Here is a 19,717-nt window from a genome sequence, read left to right as displayed (position 1 = left end):
ACCACCAATACAATAAAACATTTCGCGGACCTTGGCGAAATAATTTCATTTTCGGACTTAACTGGTTAAATTACCACTTTAGTCCCTGAACTCTAGTTTGTGACTTTCTTGATATTTTTCCTTATTTTCTTATTCCAATCCATAAACAATTACGTCCTACTCCATATTATCCTTTCTTTAATATCCAATATCTTTATCTCTGCAACTCCGGTCCTTCTCTGCCGGACACGTTGCACTAAACGACACCTGAACTTACAGGGTATTACATTCTTCCCCCCTTATAAAAATTCGTCCTCGAATTTTCATACAACCTTTTTACTTATCTTAAACCCTTGACCCTTTTCATTTGTTCCTTGTTTAACATTCAATACTATATACTTTGTATTCCATCACACGCTTTCTTGACTCGTCGTTCCTATCCTTGTACATCTATCGTCGATATCCTTATTAAATCCGACGTCTTTCTAATATCACACAATATCCACCTCATCTTATCATAAGGGAAATCTTCTATCTTCAAAGCATAAACTATAAATCGATTCCTATACTCAACTTGTAATACCCCGTAAGTTCAGGTGCCGTTTAGTACAACGTGTCCGGTAGAGAAGGACCGGAGTTACAGAAATAAAGATATTGGATATTAAAGAAAAGAATAATATGGAGTAAGACGTATATGTTTGAGGATTAGAATGAGAAAATAAGGAAAAGTATCAAGAAAAGTCACAAACTTTAGATCAGGGACTAAAGTGGTAATTTAACCAGTTAAGTCCGAAATTGGAATTATTTCGCCAAGGTCCGCGAAATGTTTTATAGTATTGGTGGTAAAAGTTTCAGGTCAATCGGAGACCTTTTAAAATTTGGACGCGGATTCATTTTGGGCTAAATTGTCAATTTTGAAGAATTCAAGGATCAAAGTACAAATTAGCCAATTTAGCCTCGAGAATAGTAATTGGAAGATTATCGACGAGAATAATTATATTTGGAGTAGTATTGTTTATTTGGATATAAATAATACGTAGATAATCGAGTTAAAAGGATAATTTAACCGTTTGGTTAAATTGGAAAGTTTAAAAGAGAATTGGTTTAAGTTAAAGAAATGAAGGATTAAAGTGGCAAATTTGCCAAACTATATATATGTTTCCTTAAGAATAAGGAATGATCAGAAGGAGAAAGAAACTCACAGAAGGTTTTGACGAACGATTACGATCCGTCGCCGTTTCGCCGTTTCTCGTCCAAATCGCGAGTTCTTTATATCGATTCGTTCAGAATTCGATTCTCTATCATCGCTAAGCTTCAAATCGAGGAAGTGGATACATCGACGAGGTACGAGATCGACGAGCTGGAATAGTTAAAAGAGTGAATGACGTGTGGAGCTTACGTTTGGATATAAGGAATAGCGATCGTTGTGAGTTAAACTTTACTTTGAGTATTATTACGCAATAGATAGTTTTTATATTATAAATATAATATTAAACTACATCGCATGCTATAATATTTTATCGATAGAAATGAATTTGTGATCGTATTATCGAATATATATAGATTGTGAAAACTAGTATATGATCCGGGGGAAACAAGCTACCTATTGGGTGTCAATAGGCTGTGTGATCACCAGCGTCCGGGTAAGTCATAGATAGAGATTTCATGGGTCGTCTATCATACTTGTTTGTGCATGCGATACAGAGCCTATCTGGTTGAACTATCCCGGGGCCTGTATCTGCGAGTCGGCTGGTTGAACTATCCCGGACTCATATCGATCGATCGTTAGATGTTGTGATAATGTTCATTATGCATACTAAGGTATTAGGGTTTCGATCGGATCAAATGCTTGAAGTATAATATGTTTGTATATATGTGTTTTGTTTTAAATGCGATGTTATTTTCTATAATACCCTAGTAATGTGTTTTCTCACTCAGTATTTCCCCAAGTACTGACCCCTCACATTGATGTTTTTCAGGTGTATAGAGTCGGATCAGACAGACCGTTTTTGGTGTGCTGGGTACAAGACCCCTTGGTGCTGCAGTAGTATACGTGTGACGAGTCTTAGCCTAGTATAGTTAGGTCTTATAGGTTGTGTACGTATTTAATGTTTGTTTGATGTGATGTCTTTTGGTTGTCAGTTTTGTATTGATCGATAGACGGGCTAGTACGTACAAGTTACGGAAGTGAGATACCCACTATGGTTGTATCGATGGTGTGATATATATGATGTACGTTATGATTGTAAACGTGTCTTCTTATTACATGTTTATAGGATAGTTGTGTTTGCGTTTCCGCGAAAAAGTTAGAGTGGTTTTAGGCTTGCTACGGGTTTCGGAGCTACCACTCCCATTCCCTAGCGCCGGTCTCGGCTCAATAATTTGGGTCGTGACAAAGTTGGTATCAGAGCAGTTGGTCCAGTTACCTCTGCTAATATATGATTTGAGTGCAGTTAGTCCATGATACCACTGCGAGTCTGTGATTGATGTTTGTTTGTTCCTAGGTATTAGGTCATTAGACTAAGCTAGGAACTACTGCAGCTATAGAATTGAGCCATGTCTGATCCAAGTCGTTTGTATTATTTGTTTTGTGATCGAATTGATTGATTGTGAATTCTTGTTTGTTTCATTATGATAAGTATGATCGATGGATTGTGAAATTCTTGTTTGTTCCATTATGACAAGTATGATCGATGGATTGTGAAACCTTTGTTTGTTTCTTTGCGAAATACGTATATGGCGTATAGATGGTATCGAAATCGAATTGTCGGAATCGATTGAAGGGTTAAGATGTGCATGAAGAAAAAGTATGAAGTTACAGAAGTGGAAGAACTTATCGTGAACAGAGTTTAAATGTCTAGAGAACTTACAAAACTCGAAGTTTAAAACTTTTTGAAAGATGTTTGTGTAAACGATTTTGAAAACATAGTTGTGCCTAGACCCGCGATAGTCATCGATAAGTGCCACGACATTGATAGAAGTGCATCACTACATATATCTGTACATACATCAATAGGACATGCATCATATGCATTATGTTCAGACAAAGAGGTGAGATGTGGCAACTCTTTGGGGATGAGAGACGTCATCACCCTAGTGCGCAATTTTGTTAAAATGAAAATGAAGTTTGATTTAAAGTTCAAGATGAATTGTTTTATCGAAAGAGTTTTGAAAGAGTTTTGTTTTCATGTAAGTATACCTAGACCAGAACTCTGTAACGGAAGTGAAGTGCTCGCGAGCAAGCTGCGATCAAGACCAAGAGGCGAATGAATACGTATAGTTGCGAAAACATAGACGTTATGCTTCTAGGATATGAACTTAGTTTCGAATTAACGAGCTAGTATATAGTTAAGATCGTGAATACGTTGGACAGTGATATGTACCCGATTAGTGATGTGTTAGAAAGTAAGTATCTCTTTGACGGGATGTCAAAGATCTTAAACAAGGATATAAGAGAAGAAGTGGATATGAAGGATGAAGTTTGTATAAGAGAAGTGAATGATAGATGTACGTGAATAGCGGAATGAAAATGATTGGACGGTGAACTAGGACGTTCATATTGTATGATAGGAGTATGAAAAGAGGATAGTTAAGTATAGGAATCGATTTATAGTTTATGCTTTGAAGATAGAAGATTGCCCTTATGATAAGATGAGGTGGATATTGTGTGATATTAGAAAGACGTCGGATTTAATAAGGATATCGACGATGGATGTACAAGGATAGGAGCGACGAGTCAAGAAAGCGTGTGATGGAATACAAAGTATATAGTATTGAATGTTAAACAAGGAACAAATGAAAAGGGTCAAGGGTTTAAGATAAGTAAAAAGGTTGTATGAAAATTCGAGGACGAATTTTTATAAGGGGGGAAGAATGTAATACCCCGTAAGTTCAGGTGCCGTTTAGTACAACGTGTCCGGTAGAGAAGGACCGGAGTTACAGAAATAAAGATATTGGATATTAAAGAAAAGAATAATATGGAGTAAGACGTATATGTTTGAGGATTAGAATGAGAAAATAAGGAAAAATATCAAGAAAAGTCACAAACTTTAGATCAGGGACTAAAGTGGTAATTTAACCAGTTAAGTCCGAAATTGGAATTATTTCGCCAAGGTCCGCGAAATGTTTTATAGTATTGGTGGTAAAAGTTTCAGGTCAATCGGAGACCTTTTAAAATTTGGACGCGGATTCATTTTGGGCTAAATTGTCAATAATGAAGAATTCAAGGATCAAAGTACAAATTAGCCAATTTAGCCTCGAGAATAGTAATTGGAAGATTATCGACGAGAATAATTATATTTGGAGTAGTATTGTTTATTTGGATATAAATAATACGTAGATAATCGAGTTAAAAGGATAATTTAATCGTTTGGTTAAATTGGAAAGTTTAAAAGAGAATTGGTTTAAGTTAAAGAAATGAAGGATTAAAGTGGCAAATTTGCCAAACTATATATATGTTTCCTTAAGAATAAGGAATGATCAGAAGGAGAAAGAAACTCACAGAAGGTTTTGACGAACGATTACGATCCGTCGCCGTTTCGCCGTTTCTCGTCCAAATCGCGAGTTCTTTATATCGATTCGTTCAGAATTCGATTCTCTATCATCGCTAAGCTTCAAATCGAGGAAGTGGATACATCGACGAGGTACGAGATCGACGAGCTGGAATAGTTAAAAGAGTGAATGACGTGTGGAGCTTACGTTTGGATATAAGGAATAGCGATCGTTGTGAGTTAAACTTTACTTTGAGTATTATTACGCAATAGATAGTTTTTATATTATAAATATAATATTAAACTACATCGCATGCTATAGTATTTTATCGATAGAAATGAATTTGTGATCGTATTATCGAATATATATAGATTGTGAAAACTAGTATATGATCCGGGGGAAACAAGCTACCTATTGGGTGTCAATAGGCTGTGTGATCACCAGCGTCCGGGTAAGTCATAGATAGAGATTTCATGGGTCGTCTATCATACTTGTTTGTGCATGCGATACAGAGCCTATCTGGTTGAACTATCCCGGGGCCTGTATCTGCGAGTCGGCTGGTTGAACTATCCCGGACTCATATCGATCGATCGTTAGATGTTGTGATAATGTTCATTATGCATACTAAGGTATTAGGGTTTCGATCGGATCAAATGCTTGAAGTATAATATGTTTGTATATATGTGTTTTGTTTTAAATGCGATGTTATTTTCTATAATACCCTAGTAATGTGTTTTCTCACTCAGTATTTCCCCAAATACTGACCCCTCACATTGATGTTTTTCAGGTGTATAGAGTCGGATCAGACAGACCGTTTTTGGTGTGCTGGGTACAAGACCCCTTGGTGCTGCAGTAGTATACGTGTGACGAGTCTTAGCCTAGTATAGTTAGGTCTTATAGGTTGTGTACGTATTTAATGTTTGTTTGATGTGATGTCTTTTGGTTGTCAGTTTTGTATTGATCGATAGACGGGCTAGTACGAACAAGTTACGAAAGTGAGATACCCACTATGGTTGTATCGATGGTGTGATATATATGATGTACGTTATGATTGTAAACGTGTCTTCTTATTACATGTTTATAGGATAGTTGTGTTTGCGTTTCCGCGAAAAAGTTAGAGTGGTTTTAGGCTTGCTACGGGTTTCGGAGCTACCACTCCCATTCCCTAGCGCCGGTCTCGGCTCAATAATTTGGGTCGTGACACAACTATCCTCTTTTCATACTCCTATCATACAATATGAACGTCCTAGTTCACCGTCCAATCATTTTCATTCCGCTATTCACGTACATCTATCATTCACTTCTCTTATACAAACTTCATCCTTCATATCCACTTCTTCTCTTATATCCTTGTTTAAGATCTTTGACATCCCGTCAAAGAGATACTTACTTTCTAACACATCACTAATCGGGTACATATCACTGTCCAACGTATTCACGATCTTAGCTATATTCTAGCGCGTTGTTTCGAAACTAAGTTCATATCCTAGAAGCATAACGTCTATGTTTTCGCAACTATACGTATTCATTCGCCTCTTGGTCTTGACCGCAGCTTGCTCGCGAGCACTTCACTTCCGTTACAGAGTTCTGGTCTAGGTAAACTTACATGAAAACAAAACTCTTTCAAAACTCTTTCGATAAAACGATTCATCTTGAACTTTAAATCAAATTTCATTTTCATTTTAACAAAATTGTGCACTAGGGTGATGACGTCTCTCATCCCCAAAGAGTTGCCACATCTCACCTCTTTGTCTGAACATAATGCATATGATGCATGTCCTATCGATGTATGTATAGATATATGTAGTGATGCATTTCTATCAATGTCGTGGCACCTATCGATAACTATCGCGGGTCTAGGCACAATTATGTTTTCCAAATTGTTTAAACAAACAACTTTCAAAAAGTTTTAAACTTCGAGTTTTGTAAGTTCTCTAGACCTTTAAACTCTGTTCACGATAAGTTCTTCCACTTCTGTAACTTCATACTTTTTCTTTATGTACATCTCGACATTTCGATAATTCGATTTCGATACCATCTATACGTCATATACGTATTTCGCAAAGAAACAAACAAAGGTTTCACAATCCATCGATCATACTTGTCATAATGAAACAAACAAGAATTTCACAATCCATCGATCATACTTATCATAATGAAACCTACAAAAATTCTCAATCAATCAAAATGTACGATCAATCAATTCGATCTTAAAACAAATAATACAAACGACTTGGATCAGACATGGCTCAATTCTATAGCTGCAGTAGTTCCTAGCTTAGTCTAATGACCTAATACCTAGGAACAAACAAACATCAATCACAGACTCGCAGTGGTATCATGGACCAACTGCACTCAAATCACATATTAGCAGAGGTAACTGGACCAACTGCTCTGATACCAACTTTGTCACGACCCAAATTATTGAGCCGAGACCGGCGCTAGGGAATGGGAGTGGTAGCTCCGAAACCCGTAGCAAGCCTAAAACCACTCTAACTTTTTCGCGGAAACGCAAACACAACTATCCTATAAACATGTAATAAGAAGACACGTTTACAATCATAACGTACATCATATATATCACATCATCGATACAACCATAGTGGGCATCTCACTTCCGTAACTGGTACGTACTAGCCCATCTATCGATCAATACAAAAACTGACAACCAAAAGATGTCACATCAAACAAACATTATACACGTACACAACCTATAAGACCTAACTATACTAGGCTAAGACTCGTCACACGTATACTACTGCAGCACCAAGGGGACTTGTACCCAGCACACCAAAGACGGTCTGTCTGATCCGACTCTAACACCTGAAAACATCAATGTGAGGGGTCAGTATTTGGGGAAATACTGAGTGAGAAAACACATTACTAAGGTATTATAGAAAATAACATCGCATTTAAAACAAAACACATATATACAAACATATTATACTTCAAGCATTTGATCCGATCGAAACCCTAATATCTTAGTATGCATAATGAACATTATCACAACATCTAACGATCGATCGATATGAGTCCGGGATAGTTCAACCAGCCGACTCGCAGATACAGGCCCCGGGATAGTTCAACCAGATAGGCTCTGTATCGCATGCACAAACAAGTATGATATACGACCCATGAAATCTCTATCTATGACTTACCCGGACGCTGGTGATCACACAGCCTATTGACACCCAATAGGTAGCTTGTTTCCCCCGGATCATATACTAGTTTTCACAATCTATATATATTCGATAATACGATGTACAAATTCATTTCTATCGATAAAATACTATAGCATGCGATGTAGTTTAATATTATATTTATAATATAAAAACTATCTAATGCGTAATAATACTCAAAGTAAAGTTTAACTCACAACGATCGCTATTCCTTATATCCAAACGTAAGCTCCACACGTCATTCACTCTTTTAACTATTCCAGCTCGTCGATCTCGTACCTCGTCGATGTATCCACTTCCTATTCAAATCATATGTACGTTTAATCCATCATCGTAAACTTAATACTAAAACTCTAAGTTATAAACTTAGTTCGATATGATCGTATTCCCGATACGACTCTTGACTTCGATAATATTTTAATCCAATTTTCTCGAAAATATCAAATCTCTAGATCAAATAGACGTCATACACTCGTGAATACGAGCCGGGGTACACGGGCGTGCCCCGAGGTGGGTTCACGATCGTGCAACCAAGTGCACGTTCGTGCACCCGTGGTACACGGTCGTGCACCACGTGCACAGCTCCTCGGAAGTTGATTTCCGGGGTTTTATCACCATTCCGACATGCTTCACACATCCATACTCAAAACCCATATCTCGGTTTCTTCAAAAACGTCATAATAACTTCAAAAACGTCAAATTCGAATCCAAAATCGTTAAAACGATAAAACCGCTCGAAACCTTAAACCAAAACGTCAAGCTTACCTCGATTGACGCTCGTAGAAGATAGATAATTGAATTCTCAATCCATCGGCGCGAGAATCACTCGATTCGGACGAGAAACGGCGAAACCGCGGCGGATCGAAATCGTTCGTTAAAAACCATTTCTCTGTTTCTATAACCTTCTGATCATTCCTTATTCTTAAGGAAACATATATATAGTTTGGCAAATTTGCCACTTTAATCCTTCATTTCTTTAACTTAAACCAATTCTCTTTTAAACTTTCAATTTTAACCAAACGGTTAATTATCCTTTTAACTCGATTATCTACGTATTATTTATATCCCAATAAATAATACTACTCCAAAAATAATTATTTCCGTCGATAATCTTCCAATTTCTATTCTCGAGGCTAAATTGGCTAATTTACACTTTGGTCCTTGAACTCTTCAAAATTGACAATTTAGCCCAAAATGAATCCGCGTCCAAATTTTAAAAGGTCTCCGATTGACCTGAAACTTTTACCACCAATACAATAAAACATTTCGCGGACCTTGGCGAAATAATTTCATTTTCGGACTTAACTGGTTAAATTACCACTTTAGTCCCTGAACTCTAGTTTGTGACTTTCTTGATATTTTTCCTTATTTTCTTATTCCAATCCATAAACAATTACGTCCTACTCCATATTATCCTTTCTTTAATATCCAATATCTTTATCTCTGCAACTCCGGTCCTTCTCTGCCGGACACGTTGCACTAAACGACACCTGAACTTACAGGGTATTACAGTTGTTTTCCGAATTTTTGCAAATTTTTTATAAAGATATTGCTTTGATGGATTTTGGGAAATGATATTTCTGATTTTTTTTCTTTTAAGATTTTTTGGTAAAGTCATCGTTTTAACCAGATTTCAGGTTTCGAGCCTCGAGATGTTGATGTCAGCCGAAACGAGCGTTGGATGCTCCTAAAAATGGACAAATGGTTTGTGAAATATATTATTATATTTTGTTGAATTTAGTTTTGAGGAATTTGCACAAAAAAACTCATTTTTTAAACTTATTTGTTTTCAATACCTCAATTTCAAAAGTTTACATTTTTTTACTCTATTTTCTATTGTTTTTAGTTGGCTAATAATCACCCACGGACCCTGACTTTAGGGGTACCTTACGATAAACCCCCTGATAAAAAGAAACGATCAGTAAACTCCCTATTCTTTGTGACGGCTGCACGTAAACCCCCTGAGCCCATTTCTCGCCGATATTTTGGCAAAATGATGACGTGGCACGATATATTCACTGACGGCTCTGCAAGTCACTCTGCATGCATGTCAGACATGTGTAAGAATGTGTAAGGCTGTGTAAGGTTGTGTCGGTTGACTTTTTTCGAAAAAAAAAAAAACTGATTTGGCCACAACAAACGCACGCATGCCCCTGTATTTCGAGGACAAGACCTATCTTGACTATGTTTGAAATGATTAGGACTCAGCTGATGAAGCGGATCCATGACAAACAGATTTTTGGGAGCAAGATTGATTCGCGGTTGTGCCCTAAAATTAGGAAAAAACTGGACAAGATAATTGAAGAGGGTTGGAATTACACCGCACACCCTGCCGGCAGTCCACAAGTGCAAGTTATAGGTCCCGGGGGTCAGTTCGTGGTAAATTTGGACGAAAGGACTTGCACATGTACGCGTTGGGACCTCACTGGGATTCCATGCGTTCACGCATGCCCCTGTATTTATGAGAACAATGAGGTCCCAGAGAACTATGTGGACGACTGCTACACAAAAGCCACCTACCAAAAAGTGTACAGCTATGTTATCAACCCTTTGAATGGGGCTGATATGTGGGAAACCGATCCAAATCCATTCCATATCATAGTTCCTCCCTCGCCTGTGCAAACAAGGAAGCGGGGTAGAAAACCGACGGTAAGACGAAAGGAAGCGGAAGAGCTGGAGCAGCAACATGAACAGACTGTACAGGAGGCCCATGCAAAGAGGGCAAAGTTAGGACGTAAGGGGCTTCAGAAGGTTAAATGCAGTGAATGTAACCGATTTGGCCACAACAAACGCACGTGCAAAAAGGACAATGAGCAGGCTGCATGTGGGGGTGACACTCAGCCAGAAGCAAGAGCTGCAGGGGATGAAACAGGGGGAGAAGCACCAGATGCAGGGGAGGTTCCAGGTGGGGAGTTTGGAACTGGAGAGCAGGCCCCAACAGGAGAGTCTGGCATACACCTAAGTGGAGCCTATTCTGCAACAGAACAAGCCTCGGTTGAACAGCAAGCTGTAGGGGAACCCAGTCATGACACTTCTACACAAGCTGCTCGAGCTGCTAAGAGAAAAGGAAAGAGGCCTGCTGGTCGAGAAGTCCCTTCGCGATACAGGGACTGTTTGAGGAAACGAGCAACGAACAAGTAGTGCAACAAAACAGATGGATGTATATTTTGTACCATGTGCTTTTTGTTAAGGAACGTTTTTTGTTTTGGGCAACACATGGATGTATATTTTACTAGATGCCCCAACTTTGTTGTGTTTAGAAGCGTACAGTGGTGTATGTGCAATTGTAAATGGTTGGAAATGTAATTCTGAATGGTTTTTATTTGTAAATGAAGTTGGTTTATGATTGTCTTTAATTGTGACAGATTATGGTTGTCTTTTATTGTCATACGCTTGAGTGAAAGTATAATATCCTACGGCCCTCCATGTATTAGAAATAATCAATCATGGACCCTCATGTTTTCTTATATGATCAATCATGGACCCTAATATTTAATTATTTTAACAGACCTAGCCCCTATGAAAAACAACCCAATCATCCTTGGCCCACAGTGTGGCCCATAAATATCCGCCTACAACTCATCCAGCCCCACTCATCCAGTGTTAACGCTTACAACTCAACTCAAAAATTACAACCAAAAATGGAAGGAGTAGCTGCACAAGTGGTTTGCGATTGCGGAATCCCATGTCGCCTACAGATTTCTTCAACGGATAGAAACCCTGGTCGAAGATTTTACACTTGTTCAAAGCGAACTGTAAGTAATTTATGTGCTTTACAAAAAAATTCAAACTGTAAGTAATTTACATTAATTTTTTGACCTTATTTCGCCTTTTATTTTTTCGACCTAAATTTACCAGAATCAGGGTGATTTTTTTGCCTGGCTAGACAATTACATGCCTTACCAAATGTTGGTGGTCCGAGGCTTGAAAAGTGACATTAATGTCATGACTGCTGAACTGGAGGAGGCCAAAAGTTTGCTTGCTGCTAAAAAAGACGAGTTCCAGGGATTGAAGGAGTCTCATGACATGTACATAGACGAAAATCAGGGATTGAAGGAGTCCATTGAGATGTATCGCGATGAAAATGGAATCTTGTTTGAGGAAAGCGGTCTACTTTTTATGGAGATAGACATACTGAAGGGCCAGATCAAGGACATGGAGGTCAAGTGTGCAGACTTGAAGAGGTCAACCAGGATCATGAAGTTTGGTTTTTGTGCTGCTTGTGCAGTTGCAGGATGTAGTATAGGCTTGCATTGCATGAGGAAAAATTGAATAATTATTAAATGATGTTGCTTCATTATTATTATGGGTTGTAATGCTACGTATATTAATTAAATAATTTTTAATTTCAGACAGTGTTTTTTAATTATGATAGAGCAATTAATTAAATATGCTAGAGTAATTATTAATGATGTTTTACAGCCCAATATCATTAATTATACATACTGACTTGTCTTATCAGCATTAATGTTGTTTAAGAAACCAATATACCCTTTCATTAACCAAAACCGTCATTAATGACATCCACTCACTTGGAAAACAACACAATGCTTAAGTGAAGAATATGAAAAGACATCTATCCAACTTCTTTAAATATGTAATCATGCTTACTTACTAACACACACAAAGACACTTATCATTCATACTTAAAGTGATCCACTTTCGCCTTCATCTTCAAAACAACGCAGCAATGCCTGATAATACAGTCCGTTCGTTTGATCTTGAACTCATGGACTGTGCCGTATGCTGTGAACCTCTACGCCCTCCCATTATTCAGGTTTGACCCCACATCATTTATATATTTGGAACTTTAGGTTATTCTTAATTTTCTAACTTTTCCTTTTCTTCAGTGTCAGAATGGACATGCAACATGCAACTCCTGCTCTGTGAAGATGGGTAAATGTCATGCTTGCACTTTGCCAATCAGACCAATGCGCTGTCGGATAATGGAAGCAGTCGTGGAGTCTTTAACGGTTTACTGCCAGAACAGAGTATATGGTTGCCAAGAAAGCTTCAATTACGACGAGAAGACAGATCACGAGAAATACTGCTCTTTTATAGAGTGTTCATGCTCGCTTCCAGAGTGCAATGTGAAGGGCTCGTCCGAAACCATTTATGCTCACTGCAAAGAGTTGCATAAAGATATTCTCACACCATTTAACTTTGGACGTAAATTTGCAGTTTCTGTGGACATGAATGATAGGGGTTTGCTTCTCCAAGAAGAACAATCAGACATTGTGTTTGTTCTGAACAACACAAAGTGCTCTTATGGGAATATTATAACAGTGTTTTGTCTCGGGCCATTGTCAAACGGAAGCTGCCCTTATGACATCGAAGTGAAGTTTGATGAATCGTCAGTGCACAGGTTTCATTCTTCTACCAAGAATTTTCAAGACACCAACAAGTATTACCGTTCATTGACAGGATTCCTTCTTGATAGTAGCGACCAAGAGTTTTTGCTGACGGGTTGATCAAGATGGAAATTTCGGTATATCGATCGTTGGAGCTTGGTTCTGCAGATGATGTTTAACGCTGCCCTTAGTCAACATGTTTTCTGGTTTTCTGTTGTAATTTGGAATATTCTAGTATAGGTTTTATTTTTTTGCTTGATGAATATTGTAGTATCGTTGATGAATATTATAGTTGTAATTCGTAGTTGTTTTATTTTGGAAATTTTTATATATTATGGTTGATTGATATATGTTGTATCTTTATGGTTGACGAATTTTCATTATTGATATACATGATGTTTTAATAAATTTCAAAAGTGCGTATTTATTGAAGGGTCCACAGATGATCAGTAAGAATACTTGAGGGTCCATGGCGGATTATAAAATAAAAGTATAGGGTCCATATGTAATAATCAGTTTCAAGGAACATGTAGGTCGTTTCAAACGAACCGAACAACGATAACTACAAACTTTACTCAATTTCAATAACAATAACAACCAGTATTAAAAACAAAACAGCAATAACATAAGCAAACAATACATTCCAAGTTTGTAATCAACATTCATTTTGATCTAAAATCCAAATTGTCACTAATAATATAAAATGCAACATACATATTAACCTAAAAGGTTACAAATGTTGTTTCATATGGCCCAAAAATAGGTCAATCTAGTGTCTCGGCCTTTAGTCTGACCCACCAATCTGCTACTCCTCCTCCGAGGGTTCTTCAACTGCTTCAATTTGCAGCAAATCCAGTGGTTCACCTTCTTCTTGACCTTCAACATGCAGGACCTCCACTGGTTCACCGGGACCTTCAATCTGCAGCACCTCCACTGCTTCCACAGGACCTTCAATCTGCAGCACCCCCACTGGTTTAGCCTCACCAACACCCTGTAGCTCCAATGCATCATCCCCATCTTCAAGTTCTTTCAACTCAAATAATGTGTGTCCAAATACAGGCCTTAGGTTGCACACGTCAACACAGCTTAACTTCCTAACATACACATCAACACTACCATCTTGTGTCCCAGCCAGTGCCATGTCCATGACATGGTCATCATTTTCCATGGGAATTAATTCTTCAGTATACATGCCAGCCCGCCTCCAATAATACATTAACAATCCCTCAACCTTCAATTCAAGTAACCACTTATCTAGACTATTTAATCCTATATCCTCAATATGAAATTTTCTAACAGCCACATCCTCATTAAAATAACCAAAGTCTTCAAACTGTCCATTGTAGTTCAGAATAATTTCAAAGACCTCAAAAAGACAATCTTCAGTAGAAGCTGCTCAAACCAACAAATAAACAAATAAACAAATAAACAAAGACCAATTTTTAATTAATGAACCAGTGAAAACCAAACCAAAACAACAGGCAATGACGAACAAGAAATAAAATACCAATAAAATTCAAAACAAATCACCAACGAACCAAACACAACTCAAAAAAAAATTCTTCCGGCGAAAAAAAACACACATACCTTTTCGTTTCTTCCCTTTTCTGTCTTCTTTTCCCATTTTTTTCATTTCTGTGGATTCCATTTTCTGTTAAAGAACAGAGAGCTCGAAAAAAATTTAGACAAGAAAGGGCCACAAGCAAACAAAGAAAAACGAAGAACTGAATAGGGGCGAAATAACACACAAGATGGAAGAGAAGAAGATGAAGACGATGGACGGCGATAAGGGTGCAGGAGTAGTAGACCTAGGGCAAGGAACGAAAAAAAAAGGAACAAGACGAAGACAGGATGAAATATTTGAAAATATGACAATTAAAGGGAATGAGGGGGAACAGAGGGAAAAGTTAAAAATGTTAGAGAGAGAAAGTGATTTTTAACCGAGCGGTAAAAATGATTTTTTTTTTTGAAAAAAGTCAACCGACACAACCTTACACAGCCTTACACATTCTTACACATGTCTCACATGCATGCAGAGTGACTTGCAGAGCCGTCAGTGAATATATCGTGCCACGTCATCATTTTGCCAAAATATCGGCGAGAAATGGGCTCAGGGGGTTTACGTGCAGCCGTCACAAAGAATAGGGGGTTTAGTGATCGTTTTTTTTTATCAGGGGGTTTATCGTAAGGTACCCCTAAAGTCAGGGTCCGTGGGTGATTATTAGCCTTTTTAGTTGTACTCTCAATTAGCAAAATAACTTATTTACATTTTTACTTTCCTTCTTTTAAACACATGCACATCTCTTTTTTTCTTTTTTTCTCTCTCCTTTTTCTCTTTCCTCTTTTTTTCTATCTCATTTTTATCTTTCCTCCTTTTTCTTTTTTTTCTTCGTCTTTTTCTTTTTCTCTACAACTTTTTTTCTCTTTCTTTTTCTCTTTCTTCTTTTTCTTCTTCTTCTTCTTTTCGTTTTTTCCGTAACTATTTTTTTCTCTTTTCCACATTATATAACTGTAGACAAAGAAATTTGAATAAAAAATCAATAAAAGAGCTTCACTTAGATGAGAAAGTTTGTAATTGTTCTTCTTGTTCTTATTCTTTTTTTTCTTTCCAACACCCTGTAGCTCCAATGCATCATCCCCATCTTCAAGTTCTTTCAACTCAAATAATGTGTGTCCAAATACAGGCCTTAGGTTGCACACGTCAACACAGCTTAACTTCCTAACATACACATCAACACTACCATCTTGTGTCCCAGCCAGTGCCATGTCCATGACATGGTCATCATTTTCCATGGGAATTAATTCTTCAGTATACATACCAGCCCGCCTCCAATAATACATTAACAATCCCTCAACCTTCAATTCAAGTAACCACTTATCTAGACTATTTAATCCTATATCCTCAATATGAAATTTTCTAACAGCCACATCCTCATTAAAATAACCAAAGTCTTCAAACTGTCCATTGTAGTTCAGAATAATTTCAAAGACCTCAAAAAGACAATCTTCAGTAGAAGCTGCTCAAACCAACAAATAAACAAATAAACAAAGACCAATTTTTAATTAATGAACCAGTGAAAACCAAACCAAAACAACAGGCAATGACGAACAAGAAATAAAATACCAATAAAATTCAAAAAAAATCACCAACGAACCAAACACAACTCAAAAAAAAATTCTTCCGGCGAAAAAAACACACACATACCTTTTCGTTTCTTCCCTTTTCTATCTTCTTTTCCCATTTTTTTCACTTCTGTGGATCCCATTTTTTGTTAAAGAACAGAGAGCTCGAAAAAAATTTAGACAAGAAAGGGCCACAAGCAAACGAAGAAAAACGAAGAACTGAATAGGGGCGAAATAACACACAAGATGGAAGAGAAGAAGATGAAGACGATGGACGGCGATAAGGGTGCAGGAGTAGTAGACCTAGGGCAAGGAACGAAAAAAAAAAGGAACAAGACGAAGACAGGATGAAATATTTGAAAATATGACAATTAAAGGGAATGAGGGGGAACAGAGGGAAAAGTTAAAAATGTTAGAGAGAGAAAGTGATTTTTAACCGAGCGGTAAAAATGATTTTTTTTCGAAAAAAGTCAACCGACACAACCTTACACAACCTTACACATTCTTACACATGTCTGACATGCATGCAGAGTGACTTGCAGAGCCGTCAGTGAGTATACCGTGCCACGTCATCATTTTGCCAAAATATCGGCGAGAAATGGGCTCAGGGGATTTACGTGCAGCCGTCACAAAGAATAGGGGGTTTAGTGATCGTTTTTTTTATCAGGGGGTTTATCATAAAGTACCCCTAAAGTCAGGGTCCGTGGGTGATTATTAGCCTTTTTAGTTGTACTCTCAATTAGCAAAATAACTTATTTACATTTTTACTTTCCTTCTTTTAAACACATGCACATCTCATTTTTTCTTTTTTTTCTCTCTCCTTTTTCTCTTTCCTCTTTTTTTCTATCTCATTTTTATCTTTCCTCCTTTTTCTTTTTTTTCTTCGTCTTTATCTTTTCTTTTTCTCTACAACTTTTTTTCTCTTTTTGTTCTTTTTTTTTTCTCTTTCTTCTTTTTCTTCTTCTTCTTCTTTTCGTTTTTTCCGTAACTATATTTTTTTTCTCTTTTCCACATTATATAACTGTAGACAAAGAAATTTGAATAAAAAATCAATAAAAGAGCTTCACTTAGATGAGAAAGTTTGTAATTGTTCTTCTTGTTCTTATTCTTTTTTTCTTTCTATGTTTCTTTAAATTATTGTAGTATCAATTTCTGGAATTTTTTTCAACTTTTTTTGAAAAAAATCGTCATTTCTTCATTAATTTTGTTTTGACTTGGTTTTCAAACATTTTTAATTAATTTTAGAAATTGTTTGAAACTGTTTTTTCGAAACTGTTTTATACTGTTCGAACTTTTTGTTAACGGTTTGAAACTGTTTTATACTATTCGTAACTATTTTAAACGGTTATTTTTTTGGACTGTTTGAAAGTGTTATTTAGAAACTGTTTTATACTGTTTGAAACTGTTATTTTGTCGACTGTTTGAAAGTGTTTTTTAGAAACTGTTTTAGACTGTTTGAGACCTTTGTAAACGGTTTGAAACTGTTTTATACTATTCGAAACCTTTGTAAATGGTTTGAAACTGTTTTTTTGAAACTGTTATTTTTTAAACTGTTTGAAAATGCTTTTTAGAAACTGTTTTTAACTGTTTGAGACCTTTGTAAACGGTTTAAAACTGTTTTTTAGACTGTTGAAAGTGTTTTTTAGAAATTGTTTTAGACTGTTTGACACCTTTTTAAGCGGTTTGAAACTGTTGTATATTGTTCAGAACCTTTGTAAACGGTTTTTTTGAAATTGTTTGAAACTGTTATGTTTTAGACTGGTTGAAAGTGTTTCTTTGGAAACTGTTTTAGTTTTTTTGAGACCTTTGTAAACAATTTGAAACTGCATTTAAAACTATACTTGAAACCGTTTGAAACCGTTTTTAATAGATTTTTAATGAGAACAAATAAATTAATAATTTACAGTTTTTTTTGTTTCTGGAGAAAGTTATAATCGTTGGATTTGAATTCGAAGTGAAATTTGAAGCGATTTGATTACGAATTAAAAATTCAAGCGGATCGAAACTAAATTTGAAACTCACAATAAATTTTTAGAAAGTAATGATAGAATTAGAGAACTCAATTTGTTGAATTGTTATGAGCTGAAGATTTTGAATTTAATTATTGAATTGTTGTTGTTTTTTTCTCTTTAAATGAGCAGAAGAAGAAGAAAAAGAAGAAGAAGAAGAAAAAAACTCTAAATAAAATATGTTAGGTATAAGTGGAGTATAAAAAATAAAGTGGCAGAGTAAAAAAGTAAATAGCTTACACGCTGGGGTATGTAAATTAAGTTAGAATTTTAGGGTTAACAAATGCTAATATTTTTTTAATTTAGGTAATTAGGTAATTAGCTCTTTAGTTTTTAGGAAAATGATTTTTATGTGTGGAGCATAAGAGCATCTCCACTCTAGTGCCAAATTACCTCACAATGCTATAATTTAGCATTTAGTATATAAAATACATCTCCATTGCACTTGTATTTCATGTGCTAAATTTAGCATATGCTAAATTTTGTGCCAAATTTGTTAGAAAGTTTAGCATATGCCAAATTTTATTATATCTAAATTATTTACAGATTTGCCATCAATAATGATAATCACTTATAAAATTATAGATTTAGCATTTAGTTTAGCATTTTGCAATGGAGTGAATTTCAATAATATGTGCTATATGTAGCATTTTATCTTATTTTGTGCTAAAAATAGCACAAAAAATACAACATGCAATGGAGATGCTCTAAGTAAGACTCAGAAATTTGACGAAATAACAATGTGGTTTTATGGTTTGAGTTTGTTTTTATGATTGTAATTGGTTGCTAGGTAGTGTTGAAGTCTACTAGAGTTAGGCGGGATCTTATCTCGTGATTTATATTAATGTTTATTTTAATTTCTACACCCGTCTATCTCGAAGGCGTTAGGGTCACAGAATATCTCAAGGAGTGATCCACTACTAGAAAACAACTTTTTAGCAACGTAAAAATCTAAAAGTCTAAAATTCGTAGCCCAAGGTTTTCTTGTCGGTAATTCGTTGTGTTTCTAGTATCCGTGAAGGAGTCTTAATACGGTTATACGATTTCTGTGACTTTATTTTGTTATGTTTAAGTTATTAAGTAAATTTATTTTAACGGACGGAGTATTTTATTATTGTTTTTCGTAATCGGTTTTCGATGATCGTATGGAACGTTTTGAAAGTTCTACCTAATGGGGATATTAAACTTGTGAGGGTACTGAACTATATGAAAATTTCAAAATGGATACTAAACTTTCTTTTGTTATAAAACGGATATTAAACTATGCGAAACGTTACAAAATGGGTACTCTCGCCACGTGTTCTCCACTTACGAAAGAAGAAGCCACATCAGCAAAAAGTGGCTGAGAGTACCTATTTTGTAACGTTTTGTATTGTTCAGTATCCATTTTTAACAAAAACAAGTTCAGTACCCATTTTGAAACTTTTACATAGTTCAGTACCCTTCCAAGTTTAATACCCACCTAATGGGCATCGTTAGGACTGCGTGCGCACCAGTAAGAATGAATAAAATTGAATAGGTATATGGATACACATGTGTAGTTGAGGATATAGTATCTTGCTCTGTAGATTAATATCTCGGGCCT

At 36.3% G+C, this 19,717-nt stretch overlaps 2 protein-coding genes across 2 annotated transcripts; one reads left to right on the top strand and one right to left on the bottom strand.

The window, feature by feature from the left end:
- Window positions 1–12,339: 12,339 nt before the first annotated feature.
- Window positions 12,340–13,120, top strand: LOC126687633 (E3 ubiquitin-protein ligase SINA-like 10). The gene is made up of 2 exons (XM_050382188.1): window positions 12,340–12,426; window positions 12,500–13,120. Exons 1-2 carry the CDS (start codon window positions 12,340–12,342, stop codon window positions 13,118–13,120), a joined length of 708 nt encoding a protein of 235 aa, XP_050238145.1.
- Window positions 13,121–13,805: 685 nt separating this feature from the next.
- LOC126687632 (uncharacterized) lies at window positions 13,806–14,652 on the bottom strand. Its single transcript, XM_050382187.2, has 2 exons — window positions 14,588–14,652; window positions 13,806–14,392 (listed from the first exon to the last, which is right to left on the bottom strand). Exons 1-2 carry the CDS (start codon window positions 14,646–14,648, stop codon window positions 13,806–13,808), a joined length of 648 nt encoding a protein of 215 aa, XP_050238144.1. The 5' UTR covers window positions 14,649–14,652.
- Between the last annotated feature and the right edge of the window lie 5,065 nt (window positions 14,653–19,717).

Source organism: Mercurialis annua, linkage group LG6 (genome assembly GCF_937616625.2).
Source record: "Mercurialis annua linkage group LG6, ddMerAnnu1.2, whole genome shotgun sequence".
Classification (NCBI taxonomy): domain Eukaryota; kingdom Viridiplantae; phylum Streptophyta; class Magnoliopsida; order Malpighiales; family Euphorbiaceae; genus Mercurialis; species Mercurialis annua.
The sequence above is the reverse complement of the archived record's forward strand: the minus strand, read 5'-3'. Positions and strand labels throughout refer to the sequence as shown.